General features: G+C 42.6%; 1 protein-coding gene and 1 long non-coding RNA gene across 4 annotated transcripts; one reads left to right on the top strand and one right to left on the bottom strand.

Moving 5' to 3' along the window:
- Positions 1–327: 327 nt before the first annotated feature.
- PPP1R15B (protein phosphatase 1 regulatory subunit 15B) lies at positions 328–8,278 on the bottom strand. Of its 3 annotated transcripts, none has more exons than XR_008714728.1 (3): positions 5,970–8,278; positions 2,785–3,213; positions 328–1,198 (listed from the first exon to the last, which is right to left on the bottom strand). XR_008714728.1 is itself a non-coding variant. In XM_055581712.1 (2 exons), the coding sequence occupies exons 1-2, from the start codon at positions 7,842–7,844 to the stop codon at positions 2,992–2,994; spliced, it is 2,097 nt and encodes a 698-aa protein (XP_055437687.1). In that variant the 5' UTR covers positions 7,845–8,278; the 3' UTR covers positions 328–2,991. The 3 variants fall into 3 exon arrangements, 1 of the variants encoding a protein (XP_055437687.1); XR_008714729.1 differs by having other exon boundaries at positions 328–854; positions 924–3,213; XM_055581712.1 differs by having other exon boundaries at positions 328–3,213.
- Positions 8,279–8,409: 131 nt separating this feature from the next.
- Positions 8,410–10,673, top strand: LOC129652764 (uncharacterized). Its single transcript, XR_008714730.1, has 3 exons — positions 8,410–8,602; positions 8,941–9,142; positions 9,698–10,673. It is a non-coding gene; the product is annotated as an uncharacterized LOC129652764 (long non-coding RNA).
- The last annotated feature ends 1,290 nt before the right edge of the window (positions 10,674–11,963 follow it).

Raw genomic sequence — 11,963 nt, forward strand, 5'->3', positions numbered from 1 at the left:
GCAGCATTAGTACATAGCTGGGGCGAGTTTTAGAATCAAATCCCCAGTCTCTAAGAAGGGCACTTCATACTCTAAGAACCAACTTCTCGTTTATCTAATACCGAAATGTAGTTTGAAACTATATTTACCCCCTTAACCATTTCCTCCTCTTCAGTTAGCTGAAGAGCAATTACCATGTCACATAACCTTTTTAACCACATAAATCTGTACAGCACCTTTTAAGTTTATAATGCTTCTACAAAAACACCTGACTTAATTCTGAAACTCCTGCTCAGTAATTCCAAAAACAATGTAAAACACAATATAAAGTTGAACCAAAATATCAAGTAACATTTAATAATTGCAAATATATTTATTATAATTTACAGATTAGTTAACAGTTATATATACAATATAATTTTATAAAGTCCCAACAAAAACTGGTTACATTTAAGTCATTGGATCTGAAGAAGCCAATTTATAAGTCTTTTAGGCCCCTAACTTCATCTTCCCTAAATTATAAAAAAATAAAATCTGATAGTTTTGATTTCAAGTTAAAGATGAGGAGATGGTGTTATCACATTTTAACACTTAAAAAAGGAAATGTTTACTTGTCTGCACAAAGCCTTTCATATGCTACATTGATACATAAAGCACCATTGCAAGACTTTAAGTGTGTAAAATGTTCAATTAAAACTTCCAAGGATTTTCTTTTTAAGACTGAAGTTTTAACTTTGTTCTAACAATTAGGATCTGGACAAAACTGGTAAGAATTGTTTTTCCCTTGTCCAACTTTAAAATGGTCCCTTTTGTCCTTCTCAGCGCTGTCTGATCACTTCTTTTAAAGGAGGGTAGTAAATGGAAGAATTCTTCACCTTTTGTCTTTCTCATCACTGTCTGATCACTTCTTTTAAAGGAGGGTAGTAAATGGAAGAATTCTTCACCAAGCTTTTACATATTTAGCAGTGAGGTTGAATCACAAGAGAACGATTCTCCAAAATCCAGTAAATGTAAAGTGTCAGTCGCTCAGTCACGTCTGAGTCTTTGTGACCCCAGGGACTGTAGCCCGCCAGGCTCCTTTGTCCATGGATTCTCCAGGCAAGAACACTGGAGTGGGTTACCATTCCCTTGGCTCCAGGGGATCTTCCTGACCCAGGGATCAAACCCAGGTCTCCTGCAGTGCAGGTAGATTCTTTACCATCTGAGCCACCAGGGAAGCCTAGTAAATGTAAAGATTTCCCATTATTTTCATATATGCAGAGGTGCAAGATTTAAAACCCCAAAACACAACATAAGTCTCTGAAATAAAATAGTATACTTCAGTCTGGTTTTAAAAGAATGCCTATACATTTTCAGTTTTCTTTTCAAGGCAATACCTTCTTTCCAACTGACACAGCTGATGCTTGAAATTTAGCATTTCCACGGTGTTACACCAGACTCTATAAATGCATTCCCTATGATTACCTAAAATAGAGGGGCACAAAACACACTGAAAAAGAGCTCTGCAAAAGCCTGACCAACTTTTATGCTGTTGTACTCTTAGAGCAAACCAAATAGAAAAAAAATAATGACCAGGTAGATTATAAACTGAGGTAGTAATCCTGCAAGCACTTCTGATGAAAAATTTGTCCTCACTCTGAAACAACTTCAAAACTAAGAGTCATCTATTCTGCTTGTATTATTACTTGTAACAGGAGGCGTGTGAAGTAAAAACAGACCAGAAAGTTATTGGTTAATATTCCCTCAGCCTATTATATGCACATCATGTAGTGCTAACTGAACCAAACACAATCAGTCACTGCAGAAACTTCAATTCAAAAGTAAGCTTTGGGATGAAGATATTAAAACTTTCAATCTGTCAAATCTATAGATCTTTCCTGAAATTATAGGCCTTGCCATTACTTCTCTATTAAAAAAGAAGAACACAATAAACTTAGATGTTGACTGAAGTCTATATTTTACATTTCAACTGGAAAATTCAGAACTGCCCATTTCCAAGTTTAGTGTCACCCTGACAAGTTATAAAAGTGACGGTGCTGAGGCATGATATTATTAACACTGTTTTTCTTTTGAGAGCATATACAACAAAACCAAATTGCTCTGAGATGTCTCCTGTTCTTCTTCCTAAGAAAATTCTAAGCTTTTAAATTTAAAAGCAACTATGACACAATTATTACTTTCTGGAGTCTTGTAACAATTTCTACCTGTTGAAGGCACAAAGAACCACTCAAGTGGGAACTACAATAACATATACAGAATCCTCTCCAAAAAAAAGAGTTTACAAAGAACTTAAATATATCAGATGTTAAAATTTGGCAGAAATACGCAGCTTTCCCAAAGTATCAGAAAGTACTGCACATACAGATTTTGTGGCAGTCCTTGGAAACATTTCCTAGGTAGAGCTTAACCTAGAAATAAAAACCAACCACACATTTTCAACTAGTCATTTTTAGGAAAAGAAAAAAAAAGACACACGATAATGTACTTTAAGTTGGTCGTATATACAAAATTATTTTTCTTAACATTGAAGTAGAAGGGTCAAATTACTGAATATATAGAAAACGTTAACAGCCCAGTAATTTCAGAATGTTGGGGGGAGGGGAGAGTCCAGAGTTTTTAGACAGGTGCACATAATTTAAATTAGAATGGGAAATGGGCTTTGAACCCTATAAATATTGTTTCCCAAGAAAATAGGTTTCCAAAGTGCAAAATTACACCTTTAAAGGTCCCCTTTTCACTTCAGCAAGCAAACAACATTCTAGAACACATCCAACTAAACAAAAAAGGGAGGATTAGAAATCACACCATTTCATCCTTCATTTTCAGGGCCTGGCTTCAAACCTGGACATTTCTGAGTGGGCTATGTTGCAAAAAAATATTAAACTAGGTCACTGGATCCAAGCTGCACATCTTCTAAGAAAAGGTTGAAGGACAGCTGCCAATTTTTGTTTTTAAAAGTAACCTCTCAAGTAAGAGGTAGTGTATGCTAGGGCCAGAGGCTGTCAAATCATCTTAACATTGCTCAAAAACATTAAGTCCTTTGAAACATGTTTGCTGGAGTCTATTAAACATCTTTTCTCTGTGCTCAAATGTCAAGCAGTATCCAATAGCTTCTTCTGTTTCTTGAATTCGTTTCTGGAACCTGCATCCATCCCGTGCAAATTCTTCCCATGGTCCTTTTCGATCCTCATCACCGCTTATATAATACTCAGTAACTTCTTCAAGGAAGGTTACCTATAAAGATAAAAGAGTAATTTTAATCTCAAATATAACAGAAGTAAAGAAAGAAACAAACTTGTACACTCTTCCAAAATGACAGATGTTTCCTATGTATTTCAGAAATATAATCCTGAATGCTTTCATTACAGCACAAAAGTTCACTTCTATTCCTTTTTCAAAAAAAAAAAGTAACTTTTCAGTGTTTTTCAATTCTTAAATCATAAACATGTAGTAGACTGAGCGACTTCACTTGCACTTTTCACTTTCATGCATTGGAGAAGGAAATGGCAACCCACTCCGGTGTTCTTGCCTGGATTATCCCAGGGACGGGGGAGCCTGGTGGGTTGCCGTCTATGGGGTCGCACAGAGTCAGACACGACTGAAGCGACTTAGCAGCAGCAGCAGCAGCATTCTTATATTAATTACTTTTATAATCAGAACACAGAAGAAAAAGTTACTTAGTAATCAAACTGCAACAAAACATATCTTTAAGGTTATGTTACTATAAGAGACTTTGTAGTTAAGATAAAAACCCTCTTTGTATTCATTATGCTATCACCATACATACACGCAATTGTGACTACTGCAATATATATGATCACATGGAAGAGTGACAGTTCCCTTTAATCCCTACTCAATTTCTAATATAGAAATTTCTTTTTAAGATATCAAACACCAAATGTCAAAACCTGTTTTAAAGTACATTCAATACTTACATCAGCTAATTCCACTGTGGCCGGCTCCTTTCATTCCCTTTACATCAGGCCAAGGAATACCCCCGAGGACAATTAGTAGACGTGTAACACCTTACTAAATATTGCATTCTAGCATTACTCATTCATTTTATCACCAAGATAAATAACATTTATACAGTGGTTACCATATGCCAGGTTCTTTTCAAAGTGCTTAACAATTTTCATCTCACTAATCTCACTTAATAATACATACCCTATAAGGTATGTATCATCATCATCTTCATTGTATAGATAAGGAAACCAAAGTAAACTGACTCATTTAAATCACACAGCTTCCACGGGTGCAATCAGGATTCCAACTCTGAGCCCGGCTCCACAATCTGCACCATGTTTGCCATTTAAAAAAGCATTCCCAGATCTGAAAGCCTCACTCTAAGAACCGGGCACTATCCATTATTCCCATATACCTAAAGAATGGGATGTAGTCAAAGGTTATAAATAACTTTACCATATTCCAGACATAATCTTTTATAAATGTTGCTTCTAGTGCATACTAATAGTAACATCTACTTGACTCATCTCACTTTTCACTCAGTGAGCAAGCTAAAAAGAGACATGAGGCTGGGCTGAGATCCCTAAACAAGAGTTATCATTTAAGGCAAAGCAACTATGAGTTTTATCTACTCACCTCATTTAAATCGTGCAATAATTCATACAATAGCCATTATTATTATTACTATAAGTCAGTCAGTCAAAGCCATGAGAGGTCAAGTTACTTCCTAGCTCTGGCTATCTTCCTAAATCTGTTGGCCCTAAACACTTAGGAGTAGGGAACACAAGTCTCCAGATGCCAAGTGCTCATTCCATTGCCTCACTTTGTTTATCTATTCACTAAACAGGCCACTTTGTCAGGGACCTTTTAAAAACATAGTGAAAAACATTTAAGACAGCACTAACAAAAGTGTGAACTAAAACCTAATTTTTAATATGCCTTATTTTGTTTCTACAGCTAAGACATAAGAATACCACCATTTAGGGTATTTTAGGGACATTTTCTACCCTAGGGAGAGTTTCAAAGATTAAGCTGGTCATTTGGAGCCAATGGATTATAGTTCTTTCCACTTGAAACTCTGATGCAGCAGTATTTGAGGTCAATAATAATTCACCCATGACTTTATCTTTCCAAATAAAAGTAAAGGTAACTAAAGAAACTTTTGCTCCACAATAAAAGATACCCTGTCTGTTTGTGGGGATTTCTCTTCAATTAATGGCGTCAGCTGAATTTAAAAAAAAAAACAACAAGGCAATTCAAAAGATTCCCCAAATACAGTTACCTTTAAAATGTGTTGAAAGAGTAATATAAATGCTCCATGAAGTTTTAAGACTAGCCTGGAAATAGGAAACAACTACTCAAGAAAACCAAATAAGTGACCATCATAATTACAAATGATTAACCTATAGAGGGCCAAAGATAACTTGGACTGCTATCTTAAGAAAAGGTAATACTATTTTCAGTATTATTGTCAATCAAAATTCCAAATGTCCAAAGTTTTTAATACTGAAACTAATATTTTCTTTCATGGCAAACAACCAGACAAATATGACCTGCTACTTGGTACTATCATCCCTTTGGTTTCTAACTGAGAGGAATGAAAACAGTTATCCTGAAACTGGAGCAGTAACTGTCTGCAAATGACATGCTACACTTAATACCACAAAACTCTACTGCTACAATAGGACCTTCTCAACCTCTAGAATTAAATCATGTATACACAAATTTTAATTTTTCTGTTCCTTAAAAAAAGTGAAAGTTGAAACTTGAAGGGAAACAGCCCAGAGTTGCCAACCCTAAAGAAAACAGCACCCTCAAGCTAACATCTATACACAGGCACCTTCAATTCAGACAGGAACAACACTCTACATGAGGGAAAAGGAGAGGTGGTCATTTCTCAATCGAAGTGTAAGAGCTTGGAGTCTTTCCTAAAAAATAAGCACTACTATGGCTCCAGGAAACTCATGCTTTTCCACATCAGAACAGAAAGTACAAATTATCAAGAATGTTAAAAGAAAACAAACCTTTTTCCTCCGGATATGTGTGTGTGTTTCTCCAGAAAGAAACACACCCTGTACCAAGTCTGGACATTTCCTTTCTGGGCTCCCTAACAGCTGCCCCTTACAGGAAAGTAAGGTGTGACACTCAGAAATGGGCTCAGATGGCCTCTCTGAGTCAAGATAGCTTTTCCAATTTTTCCCTGTTTGAAAAGGAGCCTTAAAATTTAGAAGGTTGTAGGGGTCGTCAGAATTACAAAAAGAATTCCACAATTTGAGACTCTCTGCTTCATCTGCACTAGATTCCCAGTCATCATCATCTCCGGAATTATGATCAGGAAACTCCGGAAGACTTTCAGTCTGGGGAGAATTCCCTAGGTCAGACTTGTCAGACAAATCCTTCTCTGAATCAGAAGGGTTTCCGGGAAGAATTTTGGCAGCAGTCTGAATTGTTGCTGTGAAGTTTTGGGGATTATAAGGATCCACACTATAGAAAGAGTTCCAAAGGTGGAGCCCTTCTGAGTCTTGTTCAAGGTCTGATTCTGAGAATGAGCTATCACTATCAAAACCGTCATCCTCAACGTCTTCGTCCCAATCCTCATCTTCCGAATCAGAACTTGTTTCCAGGTCACTGGCTGCACCTCCCAAAATGTAATCTATCAACTTGTTACTACAGGCTGGTCTAGCAGAAATGGCAAGGTCATCGTCTATGTCTGAAGAGTCAACTACACTTATTTGGTCCTCTCCAAGCTCCTGTCCAGTCTCACAAGATGGAATGCCTCCCGAGGGGCCCTGTCTTTCCAATCCAAAAGGAACTTCACTAATCAACAATTCTGTTTTCTCTTCAGTGGGTTCCTGGGCGGTTCCGGGAACGGCTCCAGCAGCAGGAACACACTGAGTCGGACTACCTCCGAAGTGCTTCGGCTCCATCCGGAGCAGACTGTGCTCCTCCTCTAGGCTGTGGTAGCCATGATCTTGGTCAGGGGTGGGTAAAGCCTGACCCTTGCTGGCCTGCTGAAGGAATTCCAGCCGCTTCATACGCAGATGGTGGATTTCGGGCAGGCCTTCTCTAGAGAGAGGCGGACATCCCTGCCACGAGGCGGGAGCCATCTCTGCGTTGAGCGGCTGGGGATAAGACGAGGCCTCATCCAGGCAGCCGCTCTCTGGGCTCAGCGCCTGGAAATTGACCAGTTCGCAGCTTCCAACACTGCTCTGATAGCTCAGCTCAACCCGGGGCAGGCAGTCCAGATAGGAGGGGTTCAGCAAATAGGAGACGACACTGACATTGCTTAAGCGCTGAACGTTGAGCTGTCCAGAGGGCGAAGGGCCAAGCCCCGGGTTGGAAAACAGACGCGCTTGGACGCTCCGGGGCACCAGCTCCACTCCCCACAGCGGCTGCTCCAGAAGAAAAGCATGGGCTGCGGAGTCCAAAGCTCTTCCCTTGGCTTTAAGTTCTAATTCCAGATCTGGGGGCGAGCACTGCCAGTGGAGGCCCCCCTCTAGCCAGTCAAGGGGACTGGCGGCCGCGTCGGCCGAGGGGTCGAGCCGCAGCGAACTCAGAGCTTTGGGCGCCGAGGGGGCTGCGGGCTCCTCCCGAGCCCTCAGGAGGCCGTAGCCTCCAGCAAAGTCGAGCCATCTGGTAGGGATCATCCCACCGAAAAGCTGGCTCCAGACCAGCAGCTTCTGAAGCAACCCTGGGAGCGGCGCGAGGAGCTGGGAAAGCAGCTGCATCCAGGAGCTGCTTCGGGCCTCGGGCGGGGGGCTGGGAGCCAGCCTGGGGTCGGGTTCCGGGGAGAGCGGTGCGGGGAACCTGGACGTGCCTGATCGCGAGGGCCGAGGGAAGAAGGAGGGCAGCCGGAAGCGGGGGTCCGGTTCCCGCGAGCTGTCCGCCGCCGGCTCCATCTCCCGGTGTCGGCAGTCTCTCACGGAGGTAGGGACGCGGAGCTCGAGGCCCTACACAGTCTCGGCCTTCCCCAGCGGCGGGGTGGGTGCCCCAGGCCGACCCCCGGGCCAGCAGAAGAGCCAACAAGGAGAGCGGCTCCGGCCGCAGGCAGCGGGCCACAGTCCGGAACGGCGGGCACAAGACGCGGCAGCCAAGGCGACCTCCATCCTGGCAGCGAGAAGGGGTCCTAGTCCGGCCCGCGCCGCTCCACCATAGATAGGAGCCCTTCCGCGGCGGCGGCTTCCTCGGAGGCACGGACCGTGGAGATTCCCCTCAGCAGCGCGACCCCGGAAGGGCTGGTCTGGGAGGGCAAGCGGGTGCAAGCGAAGCTCAAAATGGCCGCAGGACCAGCGCCGCGGCAACACCTCTCCAGGCAGGCTGACTAGACGAAGGATGGCGGCCGGCTACGCCACCAGCCCCGCGCCGCCTGACGTCACTCGCCGGGCCGGGGGCGGGCCCTTCCGCACTCTTTCCTGCGGCCGCCGATTGGCCGCGCCCAGGTCCCTGTCGGCTTCCTTACTCTCGGCAGACCCGGTTGCGCGCGGGAGATTGCATCAGCCGGATCCAGGCTTTGCGCGTGCGCACTTGCAGCTCAGCGGTCGCCTAGGAAACCGCCCCTCCGCCGCGGCCCGACCTCCCTCGCCCCCTACCTTGGCCCTCTGGGCCCAAGGGAGCGACGTGGACGGGTGGAGAGGGCCCTGGACCTGTTAATGGCGTGGTACGTACCCAAGCCCAAGTGTACACGTATGTTTTAGACTTGCATGTATTTATGCAACACTGTGGTTCCAGTGTTATTCACTGCTAAGTAGATCATCACCCTAAGATTTAAGTCCAGTAAAAGTTGGGAGATGTGTAAATATATATCTCGTGTTAAAAACACTAATAATGTGGCGTGATTAATAAGTCTTAAGTGAAAAATGAATCATTATGCATTCCTGCCCGCTCGGTTTTACGATTTCTAAATACCGGTTTAGCGTTACCTAGGATCCAGCTTTGAGGTCTTTCAGCATCTAACCCACATAAGTCTTTCATTTAAAAATGTGAACTGTTTCTCAGGTGGTGTCCCTGTTTCTTCAAATGAGGCAAACAGAGGAGGAAAGAAACGGAGCCTCTAGAACTGTTTACCCTCGTCTTTGCTTCCCCTTCAAGTCATATTCAAGTCATATTTGTATCCTGAGCCCCTAGAACCATGGGATACAACACCCAAAGAAGAAAGCACAGAGAATTATCCTTTGAAAAAAATTGTGTCTATCAGAGGGTAAGGAGTCTGGAGAAGGAAATGCCAACCCACCCCAGGATTCTTGCCTGGGAAATCCCACAGAGGGGCATGGCGGGCTACAGTCCAAGAGGTCGCACAGAGTCAGACACAACTGAGCGACTTCACTTTATAATCTTAGTTGCTACATTTGATTCTTTCTTGTGAATTTGATCTTAGTCCATTTCTTTATTTCTAATAAAACTTTTTAATCAACACCTCTGAAGTGAAGTATTTGTTCAGAGGGAGTGTAGCAGGTTTGAGCCCTGGAGACAGCTACAAGATCTTTCAGGAACCCAGAGGGAGCCTCTTGCATTGTTGAGACTGTTGGAAGAATGGCCACTTCTTTCTAGGAAACTAAGAGGTCCGCAATTTCTATGGTTTATCCCCTTTTATCTTATTATCCATATCTCTAGCAATAGCTCATTTACAATTCAGAAAAAATATATTAATAATGGGAGTAAGTTTAATGACAAGAGATCCGGGTATGCAAATTAAATACTCAAAGCTCAGTGGGTTGGTGAGTGAACTAAATTTCTAATATCGTTCCTCTTCTAGATAGATTAGAGGCACTGCTGCTGCTGCTAAGTCACTTCAGTCGTGTCCGACTCTGTGCGACCCCATAGACGGCGGCCCACCAGGCTTCCCCGTCCCTGGGATTCTCCAGGCAAGAACACTGGAGTGAGTTGCCATTTCCTTCTCCAGTGCATGAAAGGGAAAAGTGAAAGTGAAGTCGCTCAGTCGTGTCCGACTCTTCGGGACCCCATGGTCTGCAGCCTACCAGGCTCCTCCGTCCATGGGATTTTCCAGGCAAGAGTACTGGAGTGGGGTGCCATTGCCTTCTCCAGATTAGAGGCACAGGCATCAGCTAATATTTGTTATGTATCCACTAAAGATTTTTTCCCATCATCTGTAGAATAAAGGCTCTGTACAGTCTGTCCTTTCCCTAGACTTTTCTAGCCTTCTCTTCAGTAACTTCCCTTCATGCAGGTTATACTCTGAGGAACACTAGATTTGTTCCATGCCACTGTTCACAGTTTCTCAGTCAAGAAGGCCCTCACCTCCTCTGTTGTATATCTACCCATGCTTCAAGGTTCAGCTCCAATGTCAACACCTTCTCGAAGTCTCTGCTGACCTTCACAGTCAGAACTATACCGCTGTACTCCATTAGAGCATGTAACACACTGCTCTGTATATATCCCTGTAAATGTTCTCTCCTGCTGGTTTCTGCTTGTTGAGGGCTGTATACCAATACCTCGCACAGTAGTTCCCAAAGTATGATTTGGGCACCCCTGAGGATCCCATTTTAAGACCTTTCCAGAGGGTCCTCAAGGCCAAAATTATTTTCACAATGATACTAAGCTGTTTTTTTTTTAAACTTTCCTTTTCTCGTGAATATATAGTACACATGTATCTTCTAGAGGGTACATGATATGTGATCTGGCAACAGACTGAATGCAAAAGCAGATATGAGATCCCAGATGCCTTCTAGTAAACCAGATATGAAAGACATTGGGAAAAAAATGTAGAACAATGCCCCTCTTCTCGCTAGACATTTTTTCAAAAAAATTTTTTTTCTCTTATTTATTTAACATGTAATGGGTTTATATTTTTAAATAAATATTTTTTAAAATTTTCAGGTTTGAGTTCTAAAACAATAATTATAGAATAATTTACATAAACAAAATTCTCTGGGGTCCTCAACAATTCTTAAGGAATTGTCCTTCCCAATTCTTAAGGAAGGGATCGTGAGACCAAAGCGTTTAGGAACCACTGACCTAGGATGTTGACTGGCACGTGATCGGTGACCAATAAATGTTTGTTGAATGAATGGAAAGAGTATTAATACTTTGAAATAATAGCATCTTCCTTATGGCCAAGTCTGTTACATCCCATTCAGCTTTGTCACTAACTTCACTTGCCTCCCCCCAAATATTCCTTAAAACATCTTGAATGGGCCTTCATTCCCCATCTGATCATTGGATATATAATTTTTACTTTCCTTACCTTGGAATTTGCTCTAAAGGGAAACAATGGGATCATAAAGTACTGGAAAACTTTAAGAATATGTGACTCTGCCTTGTCAGTCTTGGCAGGAAAATAAAGTGTGAGCCACCTCCTGAAGCCCGCTATCAAGCAGGCAGCAGAGGGAAGGCAGCTCTGTCCGCAGAGATAGCACTGTCTTGCCAGGGCTGCGTGCCTGCTGGCGAAGACAAGAAGTCTTTAGACAGGCAAGCTAACTGGCAGTTTGGCAGAAGATAATTTAAACCTCAGTTATATTTATTTTAAAAGATTTTTCAGGGTCTAAGGTAAAGGGTGTGTAGCTTTTCCCTTCATTTTTCAGTCAGTACCACCTCCAAAATTATTTTTCAAGTATCTCACACTCTGGAAACCACCTCCTGTCTTTCCAGCTCACTGCCTTGAAACCCCTGTTCAGCTGCTATCACTGCCCTCGCCAAACCTCCAAACCATCGCATTTACCACGTTTTTGTGATTCATCACCCTCTTTCTTTGCCTCCTTACCCAATCAAGAATCTCATGATCCAGTATGAAAACTACCCCCATGCAAAGACCCTTCATTCTCATGCTCTTCTCCTACTCCAGAATTCTTCTCTGGCAAAATTTCAACCCTAGCAAAACCCAACTATCCACTTATTCTGAGCCTACAGTCTTGCCGAGCTTGAGAAAAGCACTCAAACACGTGACTGACTCACTTCCTATCTGTGATGACAGATTTCACCCATGCCAGGCATTTTTACATAGTTCGCTTTTATTTTGTTTTTTTGGCCAAGGCATGCAGGACTCTAGTTTCCCAACCAGGGAT

The sequence above is a fragment of the Bubalus kerabau genome, chromosome 5, assembly GCF_029407905.1.
Source record: "Bubalus kerabau isolate K-KA32 ecotype Philippines breed swamp buffalo chromosome 5, PCC_UOA_SB_1v2, whole genome shotgun sequence".
Lineage (NCBI taxonomy): Eukaryota > Metazoa > Chordata > Mammalia > Artiodactyla > Bovidae > Bubalus > Bubalus kerabau.